At 35.9% G+C, this 27372-nt stretch overlaps 1 protein-coding gene across 1 annotated transcript; it reads right to left on the bottom strand.

Moving 5' to 3' along the window:
• On the bottom strand, positions 1 to 27372 carry GTF2A1L (general transcription factor IIA subunit 1 like). Its single transcript, XM_016222158.2, has 9 exons — positions 27352 to 27372; positions 24836 to 24937; positions 24524 to 24647; positions 19179 to 19234; positions 18595 to 18679; positions 16536 to 17128; positions 9989 to 10249; positions 9237 to 9326; positions 1 to 254 (listed from the first exon to the last, which is right to left on the bottom strand). The coding sequence occupies exons 1-9, from the start codon at positions 27370 to 27372 to the stop codon at positions 147 to 149; spliced, it is 1440 nt and encodes a 479-aa protein (XP_016077644.1). The 3' UTR covers positions 1 to 146.

The following is a 27372-nucleotide window of genomic DNA, read 5'->3' as shown; positions in this document are numbered from 1 at the left end:
ATCTGCATCTGAATTATAATTTTATTAAATTCCATGCAGTAAAACAAAAATTTGAGCAGCTCTGTGGACTATATTTAAATAAAAATAAGTTTCACAATACATGATATAGTCCCCCTGATGTTTATGATGTCCTGAGTTCATAAGTTTTACCACTCTGCATCACCAATGGCTTTTGCAAATACATAGTCTCTCCCTCCAAAACACATGACACCATCTTTCAAATAGAATTTCCATTTGTTCTTGCTTCGATGAATCTGGAGGGAGAAAAAGTCTAAATTAATTAATTTTAAAGTCAAAGGATTATTTACATTTCTTTGCATATAATGTGATTATTCTGACCCTAAATGTGAGTTCATCAAAAATAAAACCTCCCCAAGATAGTTCATTCATTCATTTAGCAAATACCTGAGGTTCCTGTGTCAGATATTGTAGGCACTAGAAATACCAGTTTTTAAAAAGAAATATATATATAAATTTTAATAAACAGAAAAAATCCTATCTTTGAAGAGTTTACATTTTACTAAGGATGGGGGAAACAGAAACCTAATAAATACATAAATGATAAAGACTATTAAGGGTGATAACTGCTATGAAAAAATAGAGCAAGAAACAGAAGATCACAAATATAGAGGTGAGATTACAATTTTAAATAGGAGAGTCAGGGTAGGCCTGACTTTTGAGGTAACACTTGAGCAAAGACTTTGGAAGAAGGTGAAGGATAAAGCCAGGAAGATACTGACTGGAGAGCATTCCAGGAAAAGGGAACAAAACTGCAAAAGTCCTGAGGAGGGGCATGCCTGGATTGTTCAAGGACACAAAGAGTTCAGGATGTCTATTAAGGAATAAACAGAGAGGATGTAGTTAATATAATCAGAAATTTTTTAAAGTGGTGTTTCATTTTGAAGAAAGAAGTCACAATAAAGCACTGAGCAAGGTCAGAAAATAGTTTATAATCTTCTAGATTTTATCAACTGTTCTTTGAATTCACTAAGTCAGCCTAGATACCAACAAAATAAAAACTAGGAAATACCACCTCAAGAGGTAAGAAATTATAAAATCACTGTTACCGCTGGGTAAGCCACAAATGACTACATATTTTAAAAACCTTAGCAATGTATGATCTAAAATCAAGGGTAAAAATTAAACCTAGTTGTTGACTACAAAAAGTCAAATCAAGAAAGAAAAGTCTGTGGCTACTATTTGGATGCATTTCATGGAAGCATAAGAAAATACAAAGAAGAAACCCCCCATCTGTGTCCTAATAATGGAAAATTTCTTCTCCAATAATAGGAATTAGGAATATTAGGTTCAACATTAGGAATTTATTAATATAAAAACTACAGTGCTAGACCTAAGGGGACAAGTCATATAATCATCTCCAATGATACTGAAAAAGCACTTGATAAAACTCATGCTTTTTATTTTTTAACTCAAAAGAAGAATCAAAGACTGTCCTACACACACACACTCCTACTTCAGCCTATAAGGTATTGACTTAATGCTTAGAGGGGGAAAACCTAAAAGTATTCCCACTAAAGTCAGGACATAAGAAGGATACCTACTATTATCCAACTTTTCACTCTAGAGATACTAGTCAATACAATTAGACAAAAGGAAAGTATAACTGGTACTAGCCAACACAATTTGACCACATGTATGAATCAAATTTTCAAATGACTAAATAGGATTCAGTACTGATAGCCTTTATGTATACATGTAGCAAAAGATATAAAGAAGGAGCCCATTTACCAAAGCAACAAATGAGATAAGACAGCTAAGAATAAAATTTTAAAATACTTGATTTACTGGCACCATTCAACACTCTCCTCTTTGAAATATTTTCCTCACTTTGCTTCTAGAACACTCCTGGTTTTCCACCTAACTCCAGGCACTTCTTAGTCTTCTTTACTGATTCTTCTTCAATTTTACCTCTCAATTTTACAGTATACTAGGACTCTCTTGGTGGTCATAACTAACCTCATGGCTTGAAACACCATCTATGCTGATGACTCCCAAAATTTGTATCTCCAGTTCATACCTCTCCCCTAAACTCCAGATTCTCATTCAACTGCTTCAGCATCTCTTCCTGAATCTCCAACAGACATCTCAAACGAGTTTAAACTAGGACACCGATAACCTTGCTCCCAAATCTCACAGTTTTCCCCATCTCAGTGGGGAATGGCCATGCCTTCTTCTAACTGCTCTTAGAGACATTCTTTATGCCTCCTACTCATATCCCACATCTAGATCCAACAGTAAATGTTAGTTCTACCTACAAGGCATATTTATATTCCAACCATGTCTAGCTCCACTACTACTGCTATCACTCGTGTCTAAACCACCATCCTCCCATCTGGATTAATGTGTGCCATAACTAGTTTTCCTGTTTTCACCTTGTTCCCCTTTAGTCTACTATAAACATGGATGACAGGGGTAGCCCTGTTAAAGATATAAACCAGATGTCATTTCTCTGTTCAAAATTCTCTAATGACTTTCCACCTAAAAACTAATGTCCTAAAAATGGACTACTAGATCCTGCTCTTCACCTCACTTACTGCTCTGACCTCCTCACTGTTCCCTGAACACACAGGTATTTGTCTACCTCAGGACTTACAGATTTACTGTTTCCTCTGCCTGAAATGCTTACATCCAAATATCCTCACGGTTCATTCTCTCACCACCTTTTGATCTTTACCCTATCACATTCTTGTGGACATCCATCTAAAACTGCAACCTACTCCTCCTTAACATCATTCAAATACCAAATTCTATTAATTTAACATTATCTCAATGAAAATACAAACAGGGTTCGTTTTGAACCAGACAAGCTGATTATGAAGTCAGTATAAAGAAATAAACAATAACATCCAGGAAAATTCTGGAAAACTACGTTACAAAAAAGTACCAGCCCTACTAGATATCAAAAACCTCAATAATTAAATCAAAAGTAGATCCAAATCCATATAAAAATTTGGCAGATGATAAAGAAATCATTTTCTTATCAATGCAGATGACATATACTTCTCAATAAATAATGTTAGGAAAGCTGGTAGCTACCTAGAAAAAAAAAGTTGGAACCGTATGTCACATTATACACCAAATCAATCATTTTAAAACAGAAACAAAGGAATATTAGAAGAAAACATGGTGAATTCCTTTAAAGTCTTGAGTCAAGAAAGAACTTTCTATTCATGAATCAAAATTTAGAAGCCATAAAAATAAAGGTTGACAAATTCATCATCTTCATGAAAGAGAAAGCACTGAAAGCAAACTGAGGAAAAAGTATTTCTGCATGTAACAAGGCTAATGTCCCCCAAATAACAGAGCTCTTAGAAATCAATAGACAAAGATTAAGAACAAGCAAATCACATAAAAGTACATACAAATGGCCCTTAAACAAAAAGTTTAAAATTTCATCAAAATATCATCTTCTACCTTTCATAATAACGAAGATCCAAATGTCTTATTATACTCTATTGGCAAGGCTGTAGGAAAAGAAAAGCACTTTCAACTACTGTAATGAGAGTATATACTGGAATATCATCCAGGAGAGCATTTTGGCAGTATCTAACCATAAATATTTGTCCTTTGGCCCAGTAATCTCACTTCTTGGATTTATTTAGTAGCTATAACTGCACATATAAAATGTCTTACATACATGGTCATCAATACCAAACGACTGAAAAATAACTCAAATATTCATCAGTAGGGGAGCAGTTAAATAAATCTTAATAATTCTACAATGGAATATTATACAGCTATACAATACTAGCAACAAAGATCTGCAACATATACTGTTGGAAAGATCTCCAACATATACTTTCTTTAAAAAACAAAGTACAGAATACAGTGTTGTTGGTGCTACCTTTCAGGCCTGTAGTGTCATATTTATAGCATAGAACACTCCCATCTATAGTAAAAGGTTTCATTTTACCATTAATCTTCCCTATATTTTTATTACTTTACCCTTTATATTAATCTTAGACATTCCCTAGGCTTCTGAAATAGCATGTCCATACACTTTAAGTAATTCTCCCTCAGCATCTTGACCAGTAACCTTCATTTAACCTTTTCTCATTGTACATCTTAATATTTGCAAAGTATTTCCCCAATTGTTAACTTATAAATTTTAAAGGTAAATTCCAATTCCACATGCTAATCAAAGCCAAAAATATACTTTTTCAAAAAGTGCTTCTCAAAGTGTAACAAGCATGCAAATCACCTGGGGAGTCTTGTTTAAATGCACATTCTGATCTAATAGTCTGAGGTAAGACTCAAAATTCCACATCTGTAACCCTCCCAGGGGAAACCAATGCTACTGGCCTTCAAGATACACTGAAAAGTCAATTCACTTGAGTCTTTTGATACTACTTGAAACAAGCCAACCAATGACCAGAACTGGGAAATTACTCTTTTATATAAATTCATTGCCACAGTGGTCTTTCCCACTCCGTTCTGACCTTAGAGATACATTCTCTTTGTAAGTTATCTTTTGACTTCATCATTCCCTTTAAAAACACTTTTCAATGGTTCCCAATGCCTTGGTTCCCACTAAAAATTTTAGAACTTAAAATATTAATTAAAGAGTACCCTCAGACAACTAGATTTGTTAACACTATACATCTAATATCACTCCTATCTACCCCACAATGTTATTGTAAAAAAAGCGGAAATGTATGAGAAAATACTTTGAAAAATACAAAGTACTATGTAATTAATTACAAGCTATTTCCCACAATGAAGTACAACAAAGGATACTCTATCCATCATGGTCTAGAAAATTCTTTGTGCCTCTATGGAATGCACATATAATTTAGTGCCTTATAATGTTTCCTTCATAGAAGGCAAGGCAATATACTGTTTATAAAGAAGTAAACTAAGTTTGGTCCCTTTTCTGTTGCCTATTCCTTCTTATGCTTATGTTTACCAGCATCTAAATTGCCATTTTCTATGTGTATAAAATGTTATATAGAAAAAATGATTTATTTTTACAACAATTCTAAACACCATCCTGTTTCATGCAAGTATATTGAAATTGTTAATGAAAAAAGTCAAAGATGCAAACATGCATTAGTCATCAGGGAAATGCAAATCAAAACCTCAATGAGGTATCACTTCACACCCACTAGGCTGGATAGAATCAAAAAGTCAGATAACAAGTGTTAGAATATGGAACAATCTAAACCCTCAAACACTGTGGTGGAAACAAAAACTGGTACAGCCACTTTGGAAGACAGTCTGGTAGTTCCTCAAACTATTATCACATGACCCAGGAGTTCCACTCCTAGAGAGAAATGGAAATATATACTCACACAAAAACTTGTACACAAATGTTTATAGCAGCATTCTTCTTAATAGCCAAAAGGTGGAAACCACCCAAATGTCCTCAACAGAAGAATGGATAAACAAAATGTGGTATATCCATTCAATAGACTAGTATTTAGCAATAAAAAGGAATGAAGAACTGTTACATGTTACAACATGGATGAAACTTTAAACATTATATGAAGTAAAGAAGGCAGTTATAACAGATCACATATTACATGATTCCTTTCACATGAAACTCCAGAATAGGGAGATCTAAAGAGACAGAAAGTAGATTAGTGGTTCCTCAGGCCTGGTAGTGGGGATGGGAGGAAATGAGGAGATATAGTAGTGAGAACTAATGGGTATGGGATTTCTTTCCAAGACAATGAAAATGTTCTAAAATTGACTGTGTTAACAGTTGCACATATCCATGAATGTACTAAAAACCATTGAGTTGTACACTTTAATTAAGTAAATTGTGTAGGATGTGAATTATATCTCAAAGTTCCTAAAAAAGAAACAAGATGGCAGCATAGGTAACCACAGTACCCGCCGCCTCCCACAACCACATCAAAATTACTACTAAAATACAGAATAACCATCACTCAGAACCTCCTGAAATCTAGCTGAACAGAAGCCCTACAATGAGGGAACTGAAGAAGCAATGAGACCGGTAGGAGGGGCAGAGATGCAGGTGGATCAGGGCTGAATTGCGAAGACGCGGCCGCAGTCCCACACCCAGGTGTCGTGGTTTAAAACCCGAGGGATATCTCGGTAGTGGAGGTTTCCCGGAGGAGCAAGGGGTCCCAGCCCCAAAACAGGCCCCCAGGCCAGGGTTCCAGTGCCAGGAAAAGACATCCCCACATCTTCAGGCTGTAAAAACCAGTGGGGATTGTGGCTAAGTGACTCAGAGCTGCGGGAGTGCCATGCAGCTCCTCTTAAAGGGTCCGCGCACAGGCTCACTCAGACATGCCCTCTCTGAGCTCCAGCGCTGGGCAGTGGCTTGAAAGGAACCTGGACATTTGGGGAGGAACTAACTTGCCTGAAATCAGGATGAGAGGTAGAGCAGCAGCTTCCTCCCAGGCAGAAGAGCTGGCAGAGGCCATTGCTCCTTTGGCGAGTCCTCCCCCCACACAGCTGGCAGGCAGGAGCCATATTTGAATCGCCAGCACCGGACTCACACCTTTGGCCCTGAGACCCCCCCCTCCCTATTTGCAAGCTCATCCAAGCCATTTCCAGTGGCTTTTCTATGCAAATGGCCTCTCTAGCCTCATGCAAGCAGCAGCTGGCCTCAGCATGCCCCACACGTCTTGATAAGTGGCCCCAGGTCTGGCACTAGTGGCAGCCTGCATTGGCTCATAGCTTGGCCTCTCCTGGACACCTCCAAGCCCAGCACAAGTAGCAGCCAACTACGGTTTGCTGTGTAGCTCATGCTGGGTGGCCCTGGGAAAGGCACTGGCAGAGGCAGAAATTGCACCTCCCGGGAGGCCCCAGAGACAGTGGACCCGGTGGTCAGACTCGACCATGCTGGATTGCAACCCTACCACATCCATGAATGGCACATTCAAGGGGCATACTCAATGAACACCAAAGTTCCACTGAAATAAATCCTGCTCCACAGGGGTATCTCCAGCACAGCAGCTCTTTGTCTGTAGTTGCAGCTGGTCCTCACAGCTGATTGGCCAGGGGGTCAATTCCTCCCAGCGACACCAACAACAACCAAGGCTCAACTATAACAGGACAGTGCACACAGCACACACAGGGGAGCATCTAAAAGGCCCAGGTCAGGTGACTGGGGAGGCTGAGCCACTGGACACTACAGGATACTTACTACACAAAGCCACTCTACAAATTCCAGGAGACATAGCAGCTCTACCTAATACATAGAAACAAACACCTAGCAGCAGCCCAAATGTGGAGGCAAAGAAACATGTCACAAAGGAAAGAACAGAAGGAATCTCCAGAAAAGAAACTAAATGAAATAGAGCCAAGCAAGCTACTAGATACAGATTTCAGAATAATGATTAGAAGGATGCTCAAGGATCTTAGTAAGACTATTAAGGAAACTAGGGAGATCATCAATGACATAATAAAGTACCAATCAGAAATGAAGGCTACAAGAACTAAAAAGAAGAAAAATTTATAGGGAATCAATAGTAGACGAGAGGACACTGAGAATCAAATCATCAATTTGAAATATGAGGAAACAAAAAACACCCAAATGGAGGAGCAAAAAGGAAAAAGAATCCAGGAATGTGAAGATAGTGTATGGAGCCCCTAGGACACCTTCAAGAGGCCCAACATTCTTATTATTGGGGTGCCAGAAGGAGAAGAAAGAGACCAAGAAATCAAAAACATTTTTGAAAAAATAATGACAGAAAACTTCCCCTACCTGGTGAAAGAAACAGACTTACAAGTCCAGGAAGCACAGAGAGTCCCAAACAAGAGGAACCCAAAGAGGCCCACAGCAAGACACATCATAATTAAAATGCCAAAGGTTAAAGACAAAGAGAGAATCTTAAAAGCAGCAAGAGAAAACCCGTTCATTACCTACAAGGGAGCACCCATACAACTGTCAGGTGATTTCTCAACAGAAACTTTGCAGGCCAGAAGGGAGTGGCAAGAAATATTCAAAGTGACGAAAAGCAAGAACCTACAACCAAGATTGCTCTACCCAGCAAAGCTATCATTTAGAATTGAAGGTCAGATAAAGAGCTTCTCAGATACAAAAAAGCTAAAGGAGTTCATCACCACCAGACCAGTACTACATGAAATGTTGAAGGGTCTTCTTTAAGAATAAGCTAGTGAACAAAAGAATCTGACAAACTGAATAGATCCAGAGACATTGAAGCATGCCACAGACGGTCATATATCAGAGGAAAGAGGGAAGGGGGGTGGAGGGCGGGAAGAGATTAACCAAAGAAGTTATATGCATAACCCATGAACACAGACAATAATAGGGTGAAGGCCTGGGGAGGGAGTGGGAGCAAGGTGGAGGAGGTCAATGGAGGGAAAAAAATGGGATACCTGTAATACTTTCAACAATAAATACTTCCATCATATTCTCTGACTCTTCCATGTTCTACTGCCATCCTTAGTCTGGGCTCTAGTTATTTCATGTCTGTACTACCCCTGTTCTTACTATTTTCCTCTTTGAAATCAGCAAACATTGCCAGTTTTTAAACCCAATTACAATTTTTTCAATAATGTTCTCATAAGACTAATGTCCATCAAATCAAGTCTGGATTTCTCCCACCAGAATTTTGGATTTTCCAATCTGCTCCCAACTCTGTTCCCCACCCAGCCTCATTTCCTAACACATCCAAAAGGAGAATACTTTAGCCAAGGCAGAGTGATCTCTTCACCATCCCTTGTACATTCTACATGCATTCCTTTCTCTACCTTTTATGAGGCTATTCTACTCTAAATGCCTACTCTCCACACTTACCTATACCCTACAAATCATTCAGGATCTATTTCAATGCCCCACATCACTCATAAAGGATTTGTGGAGAACTCCAACTACAAATGATTTCTGGTATCTCCTAGCCACTTTTAGGGATTACTGTATGTGCCATATATCTTAGCATTTGATTTGCATGCCACTCAGCATTTGATTCACCTGTCACATATTTTAGGTTTTGATTTACTTACCATCTTATTGTATGCCATTCTGTTATTACATACAGAAACATCTTGTTTCAATATGATTCTCACCTTTTTGAGACAAGACCTATCATTTTTTTGTATCACTGAGAACCAGCACAGTATTACACCCAAAATATAACCCCCAAATTTATACAATTAATTAGCTATTTCAAGATTAATTTAACTGTGAACTATAACTCGCCATATTGCTCATCATTTTACACACCTTCCTACTATTAACACAATTAATAAACCCGAAGCCTAAAAAATGAATACAGTACCTTGTCATACTGACAGACAATTACATTATCCGTGTCAAACAGGTCTGGTACATCCTGCTCACTAACATCATCTCCAGAATTTAAAGGGTCCTAAAGATGAAAGATGGTCACATTAAGGAATTTAATGATGCTTTGAAATTTTAAAGATAGATATATGTAAATATGTCTTGGAGAGTCAGAATAGTAGTGTACTTAAACATCAAATAGCCTGAACTTATCTGACTACTGATCTTTGGAAAGTTTTTACAACTCCTCATATCTGTTTTCTCATCTGAAAAAATGAGGACAGTAATTAATACCCAAAAGGCAATGGAAATTTCAAATATCATGAGGCAGGTAAGACTTAATATGGTACCTGAAACATATGTAAGGACACCATAAATGACAGTTAATAGTACTTACATACTTCTTAATTACCACATTCCACAAAGATTTTAGTATATTTATTAGGATTAGAGTACATACTATATGCCTCTACCCTGGCTGCCTTCTTTACCTCCACTCCCATCCCCTAAAATTTCTACAATCTCTAGTTAAGACCAAGAAATGTAATAGCTGACTCCTAAATACTTAATACTGGTTTAAATTACAGTTTAAGATTAAAAGTTTAAATACTAGTGCACAAATAAGTCTCGTTTTAATACTAAAGACAGAGTTCGTCTTAATTGTTATTCCCCTTGGTTCCAAAGTATATTAAAGTACAAATGCTATAAATTTAATAAAGAAAGTTTCAGCTCAAAAGTAATCCTTACCTCTTCCACAATGTCTATTTGAGGGTCTTCATTATCACTACTGTTAGCAGTTGAATCTCCATTTGATATATTATCAGCTTCTCCTTCAAGTACCTTCAGGTCCCCTGCATCAATAATCTCTAGAACTTCATTCTCATCTACATCTCTTGTACTTCCCATTTCATCATTGGAAGATGTATCACCAGTTCCATCTATTTGAATTATTTCATAAATATCATCATCAGTTACCTGAATATTTAAACCCATCTGAGAATTAAAATCCTAGAAAGAGAAAGAAATGCAGTAAAATTTTCAAGTCAAGCAATGTGTATAAAACATGAATCATACAAAATATAAATTACTTAAACATCTCACAAGTGGTCACTTAAAATGTTTCTTTCCTATAACATGATGTTCCCTAATTTTGAATTTCAGAACATCCCTAGCATTTCTATGAAACATAGATATAATTTTAAAATTATAAAGTAAATCCACTTAGTCATATGTAGACAGCAAATGAGTTCACTGCTTTAAGATAGTATTTACCAGTGTTTATATACCTTACTTAAATTTATATAGTACCTGTTATGTTTTAACTATTGCATCTTATTTTAAACAATAACTCAATGAAGTGGAAAGGACAAGTGACATAATGCTCAACAGACAAAAAAATATATAAAGGATTGTTCTAACCAAAATAAGCCAAATGCAAAAGGAAAAATATAAATCAAAACTGATATAACTCAAAAAAGAAACCGACACATACAAAATTATAGTTGGAAAATTCAACATTCCTTTCTCAGTAATCCACAGAAAAAGTAGGCTAAAATTCAGTAAGGATGTAGAAAGCCTGAACAATACAATTTAACCAACTTAACCTAATTGACATTTATAGAATACTGTACCCCAAAATAGCAAAATCATATTCTTTTTAAGAGCACACAGGCTGTTCACCAAGATGGACCATATTCTGGGCCATAGATCAAACCTTAACAAATTTAACACTCACAAAATATGTTGTCTGAGCACAAAGGGATTAAACTAGAAATCAGTAACAAAAAATCTCCAAGTATTTAAAAATTAAAGAACACATTTTTTAATACCCATGAGTCAAAGAGCAAGTCACAAGAGAAATTAGAACTTTAATTGAATGCAAATAAAACATAACATTTCAAAACTAGTGGGAAGTAGCTAAAGCAGTACCTACAGGGAAATTTATAGCATGATATTACTATATTAGAAAAGAAGCAAGTTTCAAATCAATGGCCTAAAGCCCACTTTAAGAAACTAGAAAGAGAAGACCAAATTAAGCTCATCGCAACAAGGAACTAATAAAAAGAGAAATATATGAAATTGAGAAAAGAAATTAAATCCATTAGACTAAGAGTTCATTCTTTGAAAAGAGCAGTAAAATAGGTATCTAGCCAGACTAACAAAGAAAGAAAGAGAAAAACCCAACAGATAAATAATACTAGGAATTAAGAAGGGGGTATTACCATAGATCCTGAAGACATTAAAAGGATAAGGAAATTGTTATTTGGGCTGCTATAGCAAAATACCATATACTAGGTAGCTTACAAACAATAGAAATTTACTTCTCGTGGAGGCTAGGAAGTCTAAGATCAAGGTACCAGATTTGGTATCTGATGACAGTCCACTTTCTGATTCATAGAGAGTGCCCTCTCACTGTGTCCTCACATAGTAGAAGGGCTAGGGTGCCCTGTGGGGTCTCTTTTATAAAGCAACTAATCCCATTCATAAGGACTCCACGCTCATGACCTAATCACTTCCCAAAGACCTTACCTCCTAATTACCATCACCTTTGGGGGTTAGGATTTCAACATATAAATGGGGGAGGAGGGAGACATAAACATTCAGACTGATATAAATCAATTTACAAAAATTAATTTTATGTCTGTATAGTATCAATAAAAAATTTTACAACCAGGTGTGGCTTAGTGGTTGAGCATAGACCTAGGATCCAGGCAACAGGGGTTCAATTTCCAGTCAGGACACATGCTTGGGTTGTGGGCTCGACCCCCAGTCGGGGGCGTGCAGGAGGCAGCCGATCAATGATTCTCATCACTGATGTTTCTATCTCTCCCTCTCCCTCTCCTTTCCTCTCTCTGAAATCAATAAAGATATATTTTTTTTAATTTACAACAGAAAAAATAGAATAGGCAAAAATCAATAGTGATAATAAACTGTCAAATATATAATAAAACTGACACAGAGTGCTAGTAGCAGGAAAAATTCCACACCCAATGACCTAGCAAGCCTACTCCTAGGTACTTACTCAAAAAAAAAAAAAAGCTAAGTCTACCCAAAAAACAAAACAAAAACCTGCCCATGAATGTTTTTGTTTTGGGGAACTTAATTCACAAATGCCAAAAACTGGAAACAACCCAAATATCCAAGTGGTAAATTGATGAACAAACGTGGTACAATGGAATATACCTGACATATGCAACAAAATGGATGAATCTCAAATGTATTATGCTAAAGTTACATATTGTATGATTCCATTTGTTAAGACATTCTGGAAAAGCCCAGCCTACACTAAAAGAAAACAGATCAGTAAATGACTGCTAGGGACCAGAGGTGGAGGGAAGGTATCGACTACAAAAGGGCATGAGGGACTTCTTTGGAAAGTTCATATGATTGTCTGACTCCAATATCCTCTTTCCAAGCTGGTAATTTAACTGAAATAGATAGCAGTTTTGTAGCAACATTCATAACTGACACTGAAGGACTATGAATAGGAAGATTTAAATCTTTTATATGGCCAAACATCCACTACATAGATCATCAATGAACTCCTCCAAGTCAAATTGTTATGAGGGGATTTTCAGGCTCTCTCAAAAAAAATTAATGTCTACCCAAGGATCAATCAAGGTTTCAAGCACTGTCCTCTGAAAAGCCAGAAAAATTCTGCATGAAAAATTTAACATTTTAGCAACATTTTTGGACAAATGTCTTGGAAAAGACAATAATTCAGTACCTTTGCTCTAATGTATTTGCGTTTCATTGCAGCTGACAAGACTTCTTTTAGAATTACTGCCTGTGTCTTACCATTGATGCACGCCATGTGCTCAAATAGGTACCATTGCTCTCTTTACTGAAGCAGCAAAACCATATGTTACCAAGAATCTCAGGAGCACCATCAGCAGTGTAGAGTACCAAATTTTGCTAAGCAAAAAAACTTTTCATTATTACCAAGATGTCAATTTCCAGTTTCCAAAAGAAGGCTGCACAACATAGGAATTTTATGATGATGCTAATGTGCAAGTAATGATTAAAATCAGATGCTGGCTGCCCTGAGAAGCAATAGTATTTTTGTTGAATGTTAAAGGAAAGTCAATCACTGCTAATTCTTCTATGTATTCTGGCTGAATATGAAGAAATGTCAGCAATTCTAATGCAGATAATCATCTGACAGAGGAACTGCTTCCATTTTCTTTCTCTGCTCTAAAACAAACCAGCTTAGTGATTTCCAAGATTCCCAGTTTCACAAGTCTCTTCAATTGTATATGGCTTCTGTAGCTGGGTAGTACAATAAGCAAATGCATAGAATGCTTCAAGATAAAACTCTGTCAAATACAGCTTCCAACCTTTTCAATTTAAGCTATATTCTTAATGGAAAAAACCCTACTTTTCCAATGGCTGGTAAGGCCTGATGGAACTTCAACCCATATGTGGGGATAAATATAAAACACAAGAAACCTAAGCTATAACAGAGTTTCTTTTCATATTTTCAAACTAAACTATGTAAAATTCAGTTGCCTATCATTGTAATGGCAAGACATCTTTAATTTTTAATAGAAATTTAATTCAGATATCTACTTAACTAGCAGCAATAATGATTACATATTACCTGACCATGTACTATAGCATCCCATGCCACACTCTACTTTTACTTGGCATGAAAGATACTTTAACTTATTTTGACAAATACAAAAATTATTTTGTTAAATTGGCTTTTTCCAATAAAGAAAAATATCAAATATCTGGTTTAAAAATCTCTAATTTAGATATATTAATTCAGGAACACCTGAAGACTAGCTGAACAGAAGTCCTATAACTAAGGGTATACAGAAGAGGTCACGCAGAGAAAAACATGAAGAGAAATGAGCTGAGGATAGACCCTTAGGAAACAGGAGGGCAGATAAAGAGGAGGAGTTCATGAAGGAGCTATAAGGATACAGTCAGAAAGGCAAATAATTAAAAGATAAGGCAGCAGAAATGACCATATTTGGACTTGGGGCAATGAGAATGGTTCAGGAGGGCAGACAAGAGATAAAAAGGAGTTAAAGAAGATACACTAACATACCCATTTCTCTCCTAATCCTACTTTTTGGGGTCCTAATAAGGACCCGAATTTCCATGGCATTATAGTTCCATAGTTCTCCATGGTATTATAAGATTAGAAAACAAAAATCCTACACTGAGGAAAAACTTAACATAGCAGCACTATGTTAAAAAACATAGACTTTAAAATAGGGGCTCGCCCAGCCGGGTGTGGCTCAGCGGTTGAGCATCGACCTAGGATCCAGGTGATCAGGGTTCGATTCCTGGTCAGAGCACATGCCCGGGTTTCGGGCTGCAGCCAATCAATGACTCTCTCATCATTGATGTTTCTATCTCTCTCCCTCTCCTTTCCTCTCTCTGAAATCAATAAAGATATATTTTAAATAAATAAATAAAATAAATAATAAAATAATAAAATAAAATAAAATAAAATAAAATAAAATAAAATAAAATAAAATAAAATAAAATAAAATAAAAATAAAATAAAATAAAATAAATAAAATAGGGGCTAATCAAAAATTGTCAGGAATATATGTTATAAAATAGTATGAATGTTAAATTTACATAGAAACTTAAGACCTCTGGTAGTCTATACAGGAAAAGTAGACAATTAAAGCTAATTGTATCTTGCTTTAAGCAATAAGAATTTCTGAAAAGCTACTTATATAAAGAAAAGTTATTTATAATTTTTTCGAAAATTATATCAGCATAAACCTTACCAAATTAAGAACTACTTTAAAGGTATCCTAAGGTAAATTTAAAAATTTGACAAAGTAAATTTTAAATGTTTGGACTGTGTTTTAAATATAGATCTACTTTAACACTTACTGACAAGTTATATGAAAAGTTACCCAATGTATCACATGGCCATAAAGCACAATAGCACTACTATAAAGCTTATTATAGCACCAGAAGCTATTAAAAACTATATACATCATCTCTGATAATTCTAAAATTATGAGGTTGATTTTATGCCTAGTTCAAAAAGAAAATTTCAGAATTCATAGAGTAACATTATATAGCTTGCCTGTAAGTGATGAATCTGGAATTTGAAACTACTGTGGCTCCAAAGCTTAAACTCTCAACCACTATCCCCTAAACAATCCTTGATTAATCTTCCTTAACTAATCTGTTTCCCCATATCAGAACAAAGTACAAGGTGACATCTAATAAATATCCTTGAATCACCACAATGAAAATCTGCAAAGTTCATACAGAGTCCAAGGGAAAAATAACTCCAAAAACTGTCAGTGATGAAAACAAACACTGCTTCATAATTATGAGCTTAGCATACATTTCTTAAATTTTGTATATTATTTGGGAAATATAAAAAATACTCAAACACTTTAATCTTAATACTTTATACTGAAACTAAACTAGAAACAGACTTGCTAAAAGATTCTGAACAGGCTTCATCAAACATCTGAAACATTCTAAAACAGGTCAAATAGTTTCTTACAGTCTTTTTCTTTGTTGGTTATCCTTCACTGTACCCTACAGCCTTCCCCTTCTCTGAAAATGTTAAGGTGGCACTTAACTATCCATTGCTACAGATTTGTACAGCAGTTCTAGAGGACCACTAAACCATTAGCTATAGACACAAACCTTTAATTATGTACTGTATGTCACTAAAAATTGGATAAATGGATTTCACATTTGTAAAAAGATAATGAGATTTTTAATTTTACCATTGAAAATTCCCCATGAATCTCTCTGCCATCACTATGAATTCCTTGGAAATTAATAATTAAAACCTATTTTCAATATGGAAAACTAATTAGAAACTATTTAGTGGTTTGAATTCCAAAAGAAATTATGTTAACTAGTATTTTAGCAAGCAGGGAGGAACAAGGTATCTACTAGAAGATAATGCCTCATGTAGAGAAAATTTTCATACAGGAGTTTAGGAAAATCAGGTAGAGCAAGAAAAAAATACTTTGGACTTCTTTTGTATATTAACTATGACAATAAATTTACCCCAAAATATTCATTTAATTACTAGGATGGGTTTCCCATTCTTTTAAATTTTATCTGCAGACAAAAACAATTCTCACAATGTTAAGGGAGAGGTAAAATGGATTACCTTAAAACAGTTTAGAAATGCTGAGCAAGAATACTTTAAAAACTAAAGGTTATAGTAAAAACAATTAAAAAACAATTTTCTAAAGAAAAACAAAACAAAACATACATACTTCTAAGTAACTTATTGCTTAAAAAACTCAGAATGTCTAATTACTGGCCATTGTTTATCCCCTAATACCTTCTCTGAGACAGGTAGGCTGCTGGACTCCTCTATGGTTCTTGGCTGCTTTACAGAATCACATCCAAACATCCTATTTTTAAGAAAATGAAGCTGAACATCAGGCACATGCTGCTGCTGAGCCCCCTGAGGGGCCGTGGAGATGGGCCCACCATGCAGATTTTGAGTCATGCTAGCTGAAACACTGAGCAAAGGCTCCATGTTAGCACCTCTTTGAGAGACCTGAGGAGGAACTACAACACCTGGAAGGCTGACATACTGAGAGCTCTCTGGCTGACTCAACAAAGCTTCAGACATGATTTTATGCTCATTCCCAGGAGGAAGTACAAGTGTATCACTGGTAACATTTTCTAAATGCTTTCTATCCACTGTCCCAGAATGAAGAATTGTGGGTTGTTGGAGCAAAGTTTCCATTCTCTGTGATTTTTCAATAGATGCTTGAAGGGAACATGGGTTCAATCGTGGAACACTGGTTTGTATTATTGAAGGCTGCCCAAGCTGCTGAAATACTTGCTGAATTGGATGCTGGAGAAGACTTGCTCTTCCAGAAGTCTGTGTCACCATAATTGGTACATTGACTTTATAAAGGTGACCTTAAAAAGGAGAAATCAAAACTGTAGGAACAACAGGATTCTAATTTCCTTTAAAATAAAATCTCATGTACAACAGGTTAGGGAGAAATATATCAATAGTGGTTATCTGTATGAGTTTTTCTTTTATTCTTCAGATATTTTTTATTTTCTAGAATAAATATGCATTACTCATTTTCAAACATTAAGTATGTTTTGCTGCCCGGCTGGGCGTGGCTCAGCGGTTGAGCATCGACCTAGGATCCAGGTGATCGGGGTTCGATTCCCGGTCAGGGCACATGCCTGGGTTGCGGGTTAGCCGATCAATGACTCTCTCATCATTGATGATTCTATCTCTCTCTCTCCCTCTCCTTTCCTCTCTCTGAAATCAATAAAGATATATTAAAAAAAAGTTCAAAATTTAAATAAATAAATAAATAAATAAATGTTTTGCCTTTTCCCACTATTGCTTATATGGCACATTTTGAGATACATATAGGCCACCAATATTTGCTCGATAAACCTCTCCCATTGTTTGATAAATTACAGTGTTACCAAACCAAATTTGGGGTTTCAACAAACATAATCATGGAGCATATATTTCATCTATTTAAGATGTAAGATACCATATAACAACTGTATGACAAGACTATCCAAAAAGTTTAATAATTTCAGAAGTTATCAAATTTTCCCCCTTTCCTTTAAAATAAAACTAAAACAATGAAATTTCTTTTTTGAGCATTGTGTTAGGTACTTTGCTTAAACCTTGCAACAACCCAAATAGATATAATTCTTTTTCAAATTAAGAAAATGTACTCTAAAAAGCAAAGGTTGGTTGGTTGGCTGATCTCTAAACATTTTGAATATTCTTTCTGTTATGCCATGCGATCTCCAATAAGAAAGGAGACGAAGGCTCATCAAACTAATCTTTAGTTTTTCTTGATTAGAGCTAGCAGAGACACAGATATGTTTTTCGGTTTTTTTAATCCTCACCTGAGGATATGCTTACTGATTTGAGAGGTGGGAAGAGATAGAGAGAGAGAGCTAGAAATCAACCAGCTGCCTTCCAGTCAGACCTGGGATCAAACCCACAACCTATGTGTGTGCCCTGACCAGGAATTGAACCCACAACCTGTTTGGTGTACAGGATGATGCTCCAACCAATTGAGCCATCCAGCTGGGGCCAGATACGTTATTTTGTATTTATCAAAATTTAGATAACTGATCTGAATTAGAGAAAACATATATAAAGTATCTTATACAATGTTGGGAAAGAGAATTGAGAATGAAATACAGGACAGGCCTAGTACAGTGTATTTCATAGTAGAATTGTCTCCGTAACAATAATAACCACCATTTATCATTACATTTAAAGTAAGGTTTATTAAAAGTTCTTATAACTTCTGGTATGAAGTTTTTTATCATCAATATTAACATCCAGAAGTCAATACCAATGCTAAAAACCAAACCTTTTTAGACTATCCTCTTACCAGATGCAGTCTGTAGCGTCACACCTGCTGGTACATGAATAGGATAACCAGGAAAAGTAAAGTTTGCACTGGAGTTGGAGGTGCTCTAGATATGAGAAATTTATATTAGAAAGTTAGAAAAAGGCTTTACTTGTATCTACTACACAAAAGCAAAAAATGACCAAAATACTCCACTTAAATAAAAAGGAATAACTATGACATGGCACAATTCTGGGGAGGAAAAAAAATCAGAAAAAGTACCATAATAAAATTATCTATTTAGAATTCACCAAGTATAAAACATTATACAGTGTATTAAAACTCCATACAATGTAGCTTGAGAAATTTTATAATGCTGTATGTACAGCCTTGGCAGATGCTAACAAATGCTTTGGAAGGTAGAAAAAGTTGGTAAGAAAATGTTAATTCTGTAACTCCTGAGTTTTTGCAACATCTATATTATAGATATATTCCTGTCTCCCCATCCTTTACCACATCCTTTCTTATTCACCTGGAGAATTAGGAATTACATACATGCCCAGCCTTCTGCTACCATTCACTAAAAGTGAGTATCTTTTAAAATATATCTTAAATAAGCTACATACCAGTTCTGCTGTGGTAAAACTGGGAAGAGTTCTACCAGCAGGAATAACTAACGATGCTGCATAGAAAACAAAATAATTATACAATTCATTAGAATTTACCAAATGAATAAAATTCCTACATATAGCTTATTTTTAAAAACTGGTTTCCATCACTAACATGTTTGACCATGGTAAATTCTAAACCTCCTGATCCCAAGAGAGGAAAAGTATTTAACTATAGTTTTTCCAACAACTTTAAAGACTTTACAACTAACCTACTTTAAATACCAAGAGAAATTTTTCATTGTAATAAAGTATACTGTACTATAGAAATCCGTAACAAATACCTAGACTGTCTTTAGTAAGTTAGTGTAGCACTAAATCTCCATTACAACATTTCACAGGGGAGAAAAGATAATATTTGTTAAAGTGCATATTTCCAAAAGACTATATACTGTTGAACAAAAATATATAACCCAACATAAATCATACTAAATTCTATAGGTTCAAATGAATGAATTTCAATTCACTCATTTTATAAAAAATTATTTACAGTACTTCAGCCAAGTAAGGCAACCACAGCTACACAGTTGTAGAAATAAGTGAATAAGAACATGTCTACTGAAGTCTTTGCATAAAACAGGTATGACTGCTTAGAAAAACGTAAGAGCAAATTTTTGGGAGAACACCAACTCAGCCTACATTAAAGTTGCAATCTCATATCTTTCCTTTATTATCTACCAATTTTCTATGCTAACTATCCCTTCATTTATAGTATATCTACAAGGTTGGCCAAATGATTGTAAATGGAATCATTTTAAAAATCAGTCTAAAAAACAAATAGTAACTCAGTTGATCAATGTAACCTTAAACTTTACCTCAAAGTTCATTTTACCTAGCTGAACATGACTGTTAGACTATCATTTTGCCTTTTCTTTAACAAAACAAGAATGTTTGGCATGTTCATGCGGCAACATAGGTATTAAATGTAATGTTTATAATGGCCTTTTTCACATACTACATTAAGGAAAATTGTCCCAAAGATCTGTTTCTGACACTAGAATGGCTCCATCATATACAACAAACAGCTCGGAAGAGCAAATATTTTTTAAACCATTCTTCCCACATTAAGACAACAGAAGTGAGGCTACACAGATTGATGGTTAATGAAGCACAAAATTATTTTTATCCTCTGTTCATCTATGGTTTCACTTATTAACAGGCATTCTTTTAGAAAGGCTAAATTAGGAAGAATTGCAGTGGCAGGAACACAATGGTATTAGTCTTAATTAGCTGAAGTGAGCAAAGCTTAAGCTGGTACAGTTTAAGCCATAGCCTGAGAGGAAACAAAAATCTGTTAACACACTGTCTGAGGCAATTAAATGAATTTCTTGAGGAAAAATAGCAACAATGCTCCTCTTTCAAAGACCTTGCAATAAATCTTAAAGGGTAATTCTCTATAGTTACATAAATCAAACAGAGCTGTAAGAGTTTTAAGAGTTTCTTTACAGCCATCAGAATAAAAGCATAAACAGAATTTTATAGAAAACTTTCATGCAGCTTCTACTTAAGTTTGACACTAAATTTACAAGTTACATGCATCATTTATATACATTCACAAATTTATATATTTATGCTCCTGAAACACACTTTAAAATATTCAAGATGGTTTCAATAACCAATTAACAGAAGCTGATATAAACTGCCCTACAAATACACTAGCTGACTACATGTCCCAATTTACCCACGACAGTCCTACTTTACTCCTGTTATTCTGAGGTTATGACCAGGTTTTTGCGTGGACTTAAGTTTTCAACTCCTTGGGGTAAATACCCAAGGAACGTGAGTGCTGAAATTTATATAACAGTATGTTTACTTCCTAAAAAAAAATGCCACCAAACTCTCTTCAAAAGTGGCTGTGTCACTTTGCAGCCCCCTCAGCAATGAATGCAAGTTCCTGTTGCTCCACATCTTCATCAGCATTTGGTGGTGTTAGTGTTATGGATTTTGACCATTCTAATAGGTATGTAGAAGTATCCTATTGCTTTAATTTCTATTTCCCTGATGATGTATGATGTGGAACATCTTTTTATATGCTTATTTTCTGTCTATATATCTTCTTTGGTGAATTGTCTGTTAAGGCCTGTGGCTCATTTTTTAAATTGGGTGTTTTCCTATTGCTGAATTTTAAGAGTTCTTTGGGTATTTTGGATAACAGTTCCCTATCAGACATGTCTTTTGCAAACATTTTCTCCCAATCTGTGGCATGTTTTTTCATTCTCTTGATACTGTTTTTTGCAAAGCTGGTTTTAATTTTAATGACGTTCAGCTTATGAATTATTTCTTTTATGGATTATGCCTTCGACGTTGTATCTAAAAAGTCATTGCCTCCTCAAGGTCATCTATGTTTTCTCCTACGTTACCTTCTCAGATTTTTATAGTTTTCAGTTTACATTTAGGTCCATGATCTACAGCTTCGAGGAAAGCAAATTGATAATATTTGTTTGGCAATGATAAAATTCAAGTTTTCAAGAAAAAAATCAGAAATTTGGAAACTTTATTTCCACCACAGTGGGCTTGATAGCTTTCTAACACTTTTCTGATAAGATATGTGGTCATACTAATGAACATGACTTTTTATCTTATTTAACAAACAATGTGTCAACTGCATAACTCAGTGACCCAATATTTTCAGAATAACCTACATATGTTACAAAATTACACATGGGTTAAAGATTCATTCCAAGTGCAAGATACACCAGTGAACTTTAACATCACAAAAAGTCCACTGATATGGTTTCAGACTCCACCTTGCACTACCTCTCAGAAACTACCACTTGTTGAGTTTTAGTGTAATATTAAATTATCTGAAAGTGCTATTAAAATACTCCTTTTCCAATTATCTATCTGTGGGAGGCTAGATTTTCTTCATATACTTTAGCCAAAACCACATAGCACAACAGATTGAGTCCAAAAATAGATGTGAGAATCCAGCTGTCTTTTATTGAGCCAGACATTAACAAAATTTGCAGAAAAGTAATACAATGCCACTCTTCTCACTAAATATTTTTGGTCCTGGAAAACAGTTTAACAAATATATTTCAACTCCTTTTAACAAATATATGTTAGTATATAGTCATTTTTTAAATTAATAAACCAACAATTTTAAAATTTCTCAGCTATTATTTCTAATATGGTAAGTAGATACATAAAACCCACATAAAAGAATACTCTTTGAGCCCTGGCCAGGTGGCTCAGTTGGTTGGAGCGGCAACCCATACACCAAAAAGGATGCAGGTTTGAACCCTGGTCAGATTGATGTTTCTCATATCAATGTCTCTCTCTCTCTCTCTCCCCCTCCCTTTCTCTCTAGAATCAATAAACATATCCTAGGGTAAGGATTAAAAAAAAAAAGCTCTTGAAGTCCTCAATTTTTAAGAGTGTAAAGGAGTCCTAAGACCCTCCTCAAAAAAGTTGGCAAGCGAAGATACAAGAAATTATTAAATAAATGGATAATACAGTCAAAAACTGTAATAGGCCAAACAAATTTTAAGAGTGGAACAGACAAAAGCAAAGACTTACTCTATTGTAGATTTAAACTGAACTTGTTATCAAGAGATATAAAGGTTGTAGAAGTTAGTTTATTTTAATCAAGCTTTTAAAGGAGACAATGGAAAGATATAATTAAGAAGTACATCAATTTTATGAGGCAATTTGCTTTTAAAATCTTATTTTCGGGTGCCTAAAAATGAAGAGGAATAGGAATATGGCCCCAAAATGCATTTTTAAAGGATATATATACTTCCTCTTAAACTACTTCATTATAAATGATGTAGAAGAGAGTGAGAAAAACTGTCTTGTTTAAATGTAATTGTTTCTATTATTCTGACTTCTAAGATAGAAAAATAAAAGTGCTGAGTGAAAGCCAACTAGATATATCAGTTACAAGACTACTTTGTGGTTTAAATCACTGGGAATATTACCATCTTGTGGCAAAGTCAAGTATTGCAATATTGAATGACAACCTGAGAAGTGTTGACTATGTTTTTGATAAAAGACAAAGTATTTTACTCCTCTCACACTTGCCATCCTCCAAACCACTCCTAAGTAAACATCTCTAAAGTTCTTTAATAAAGAAAAAATTCAAAAGAATGTTACTTAAATAGAGAAATAAAGGGATGTCCTAATAAAATAGGAAAGTTAAAAACAAAAACAGAGCCAAAAATCCAACACTGATGGAAAATGTTTCAATGTGTCAACTGAGTAATTAAAAATGCCAGGACTAATTCTTATAGAGCAGAGTTATACTTTATAAGCATAACATTAGATAAAAGCTGTGTTTGGAAATTCAATATTCATTGTTAACTTATTTCATTTTTATAAGTTATAATTGCTGCCACACTTAAGTTCTCTCATTTTGTAATAAATGAGATACTAGCTTCCTATTTTTCTCTTCACCTTGGCCCATGTGATTTTCACATGAATGTTTCTAAGCATGCAATGAACAATCTAGTTATTTCTGAAAATCTAGTCCAAAATCTACCCTCACCTCTTACAAACATTCACTTACTGAATTTCAGCTAAACTCTATAAAAAATACAGAGTTAACAAGAATATGGAGATTATCCAGGCTACCTTACTGTTCTGGACATATACAATGATGGCTGGAAACACACACACATATATTAGGGAATCAGAGGAGAAAAGAAGGAATAAAGGCTGAAAAGATGTAACAGTATAGTTTTATCTCTAATTAGCTAGTCTTTTCCAGTTTAAATTGATAGACATAACATAGACAAATATTTCTCTTAAAAGCAGAGGTCTAGATTCACTAAGTCCAAGAATAAAGATTAAATATATATGGTCAATTTCCAGCCATCACTGTATGTATCCAAAAGAGTGAGGTAGCCTGAATAATCTCCATATTCTTGTTAATGCTCCATTTTGCTTCCAATACAATAATAGATGTATAATGTATACAGAAACCAAGACACGAAGAGAAAGAATGCACAAGTATGCAAGCACTCATCTTTCCCTCTGCTTCTCTGGCAAAGGTGGCTAGATCACTCCTTCACTAGACCTAACCAAATTCTCTGAAATAACTGCTTACTCCCTACAGCCGCAAACTATATAACTTGTACCTCTGAAGAAAGGCTTCATCACCTTTGCAGACTTTAATATTTTAAAAAACTAGTTGAATAACCTATTTGTCGATAGTTATATGGGGTATCTGTGTTCACTTAACAGTAATGATTTTGAGGTCTGAGCCCTCTCACCTTAAGAATATTACCCTAATTCAAAACCACCACCAAATGAGAACCTGTTCTGAAGATCCAAATGGTACTAATTTACTAACTCTATCCAACCTGTTGATGATTGCAACGTTTGGTGCAAGCTGTGTGGCAACTGAAGGGTGAACAGAGGTGAGCGGACACTATTTCTGAAGAAGTCTTCTGTTGCTTTAGACTGCAAAATCTTTGTTTCCCAGAGCTGCAGATTAAAAAAAAAATGCTTGTTTTTTAAAAAAATAAAATATTATTTTTTACTTTTTAAAAATTAAACTGTCAGCTGATGGCACAATAAATGGATAAGTATTAAATTAAAATTAAGGGGTTAGAACTATGATTTATCAGTTTTATAAACTGAAACACAAGACAGAGAAACTTGTATTGACAAACCTGCTTTAAGTCTTTTAAGACTTGTTCCTCTATACCTTCTTCAGCAAATAGATCCCGCACTCCTTCAATCACATCTTCAATTACAGATCTGTAGAGTTTAGGCTACACAAAAGCAATTGTTAGTCTTAAATTCTCAAGTTTGAATGTATTCAGCCTTAAAAGACATGCAGTGTACACTTTCTAATCTTATAGTTTAAAGAAAAAACACCATGTGAATTTTAACTAAATGCATCCTACTTCCAGTATGTATAGTCTTAGTTTTCCATAAATTACATTACCTTCAGACCTATAGCTTCAGCCTATCTGTAAAGCTGAATTACAAGACTACAATAAAATATGAGATGATAATCTCATCAAGATATATGGTTACTATTATGTAACTTGGCTTTTGTTTCAGTACTTAATCTCCCCACTCCTTTTAAAAAGGGAAATTAATATAAGGCAGATGGAAATGAACCTGCTTTTAATTTACCTTTTTCTCAAAGAGTCCAAAGGAGCTTTTTTAAAATTCACTATATTATTTCCACAAATGTAAATAAATTCCAAGCCATAAGATTGGGACAAGCTCTTACAGTAGAGTAACCAAAGCTTGTCCCACTTCCAATATACACATAGTCCCCAAAAATATTTTGAACCAGTGTCAAGCAAAAATACAACTGCACTTAAATGGACTGCCTAACAGAAACCAAGAAATGAAAGAAACTTACCCTTCTGCAATCTGCGTATTGCAGAGACAAAGCAACATCCTAAAATCCTTCCTAATAAAAACATGCCATGACAGTAATATTAAGATTTCCACCCAGATTAAACACTGATCATTATCAATAAAAAAACAGCCCTGTGAAACAAACTTGGCCCTACAGTCTGTGTAAACTGTGCTCCACTCTCACCCCCATGCAAAATGCCAACGCTAACTGTAGTAACAACACTGACCTAGTGAAAGCTCCTCCAACAAGGAATGGCAGAACAGGAATTTTGCTGAGTTGCTCTCATTTCAAGTTGCTTAATCAAGCGAAAATGAAAACTGTGGCATTCCGGGACTGCTTTTTCATACTGCCCAGCAAACACTCCGGCTCATGCCAAGAGCAGCCAGGTTTCAAACTAATCCTTCTAAAGGCCCAGGGTAAGCCTATGAATAGGCCAATCAGTTGTATTTAAATAATGTTATTCACAAGCATATCCATTAAGATTAAGTGCCCTGGATTAGATGCTTCTTCTAAAAGAGTTTTACCCTGATAAACTGACGCCTCGGCGTTGGTCCCGGCGAGTGTGTCGGCATTTAAAGGTGAAGGGAAAACTCCTAGGGCTAAAAACATCTTTAAAATCTGCCCACAGAAGGTGACAGCAGCCATCAAAAATAACCCATTAGAACACCATTTTTCAAAAGCAAAGTAGGCATTAAACATACTTTCTCGTCTAGGACTACAGTTAGACCTTGTCTTCTTTCCCCATCTGTTATCTTTAAAACTCTGTACAGCCCAGGAAGGCTACCCCAGCCTCTTCTCCGTGTAAGACACACGCACCCTCTCTCCTTGGATTCACCGTCAGATAACCGGCGCACACGGTAAGCTTATACGAAGGCGTAAGTATTTTACGTATCTTAAAACACATTCACATCAGAAAATGGATACACACTAAAATATTTCTCTACAAATGGATGCCTTCGTGCTGCCTGTGTGTACATGGAACCCACAAAATAACGGATCTGGACAAGCACCTCGCCTTTCACCCAATGTGAAGTCCGCTGAGATACAATGAATATGCAAGTGAGTCCATGATTCTTTCCTCTTTTTTTTCTCTTTAATTCAGGTTTTCCAGACTGACAGAGGGTCTCACAAGTACCACTTCACCTGTCAGTTCTCCGCGCGAGGCGTAGGAACCCCTGAAGGGGAGCAATGTTTGTGTTTTTTTAATTCCAGTTGTACTGTTAAGCATCGAGATGCTAACGCTTGGGGAAATGTGGGGGGGGGACTCTAAAAATATGTGGTGGGTAACATGAAATAGATCACCTGTGACTTTGTGTAAATAGTATCGCTTAGAATCAACTGTGGCCGTACTTAAGAATTACAACTAGAGGGCAACTGAACTCGGGAATTCTCTACACGCAGGAACCCGGGAGGGTTAAGGTGAGTTCCCCACCTCACCACCTCTGAACGTCTCACTCTACAGCCTCGGTCGGGTCGAGGAGAGAGGCGAGAGGCGAGCGGAGAGAGGAGAGAGGAGAAAGGAGTACGGAGAGAGGAGGACGGAGAGAGGAGGACGGAGAGAGGAGGAGAGACGGAGGGACGGAGGTACGCTCGCTCTTCCGGCGGGAGCCAGGCCCAACTTCCGGCTGGGCCACGGGCCCTCAGCAGCGCCCTCCCACACGGAGAACAGCTGGCGCCCCTAAGGGTGAGGGTTTCTGAAAGTCTGAACCCCTGAAGGGAAGAGGGTGTGCGGCGCTCGGCGCCACGAACCCGGGACCCCGGCCCCCTCTGCACAGAGCCAGGCCCAGAGGCCAGGCTGGGTCTCCTTACCACGGAGCTGACAGAGGCCAT

Source organism: Miniopterus natalensis, chromosome 13 (assembly GCF_054644295.1).
Source record: "Miniopterus natalensis isolate mMinNat1 chromosome 13, mMinNat1.hap1, whole genome shotgun sequence".
Classification (NCBI taxonomy): domain Eukaryota; kingdom Metazoa; phylum Chordata; class Mammalia; order Chiroptera; family Miniopteridae; genus Miniopterus; species Miniopterus natalensis.
Note: the sequence above shows the minus strand (reverse complement) of the source record. Positions and strands in the feature narration are given on the sequence as shown.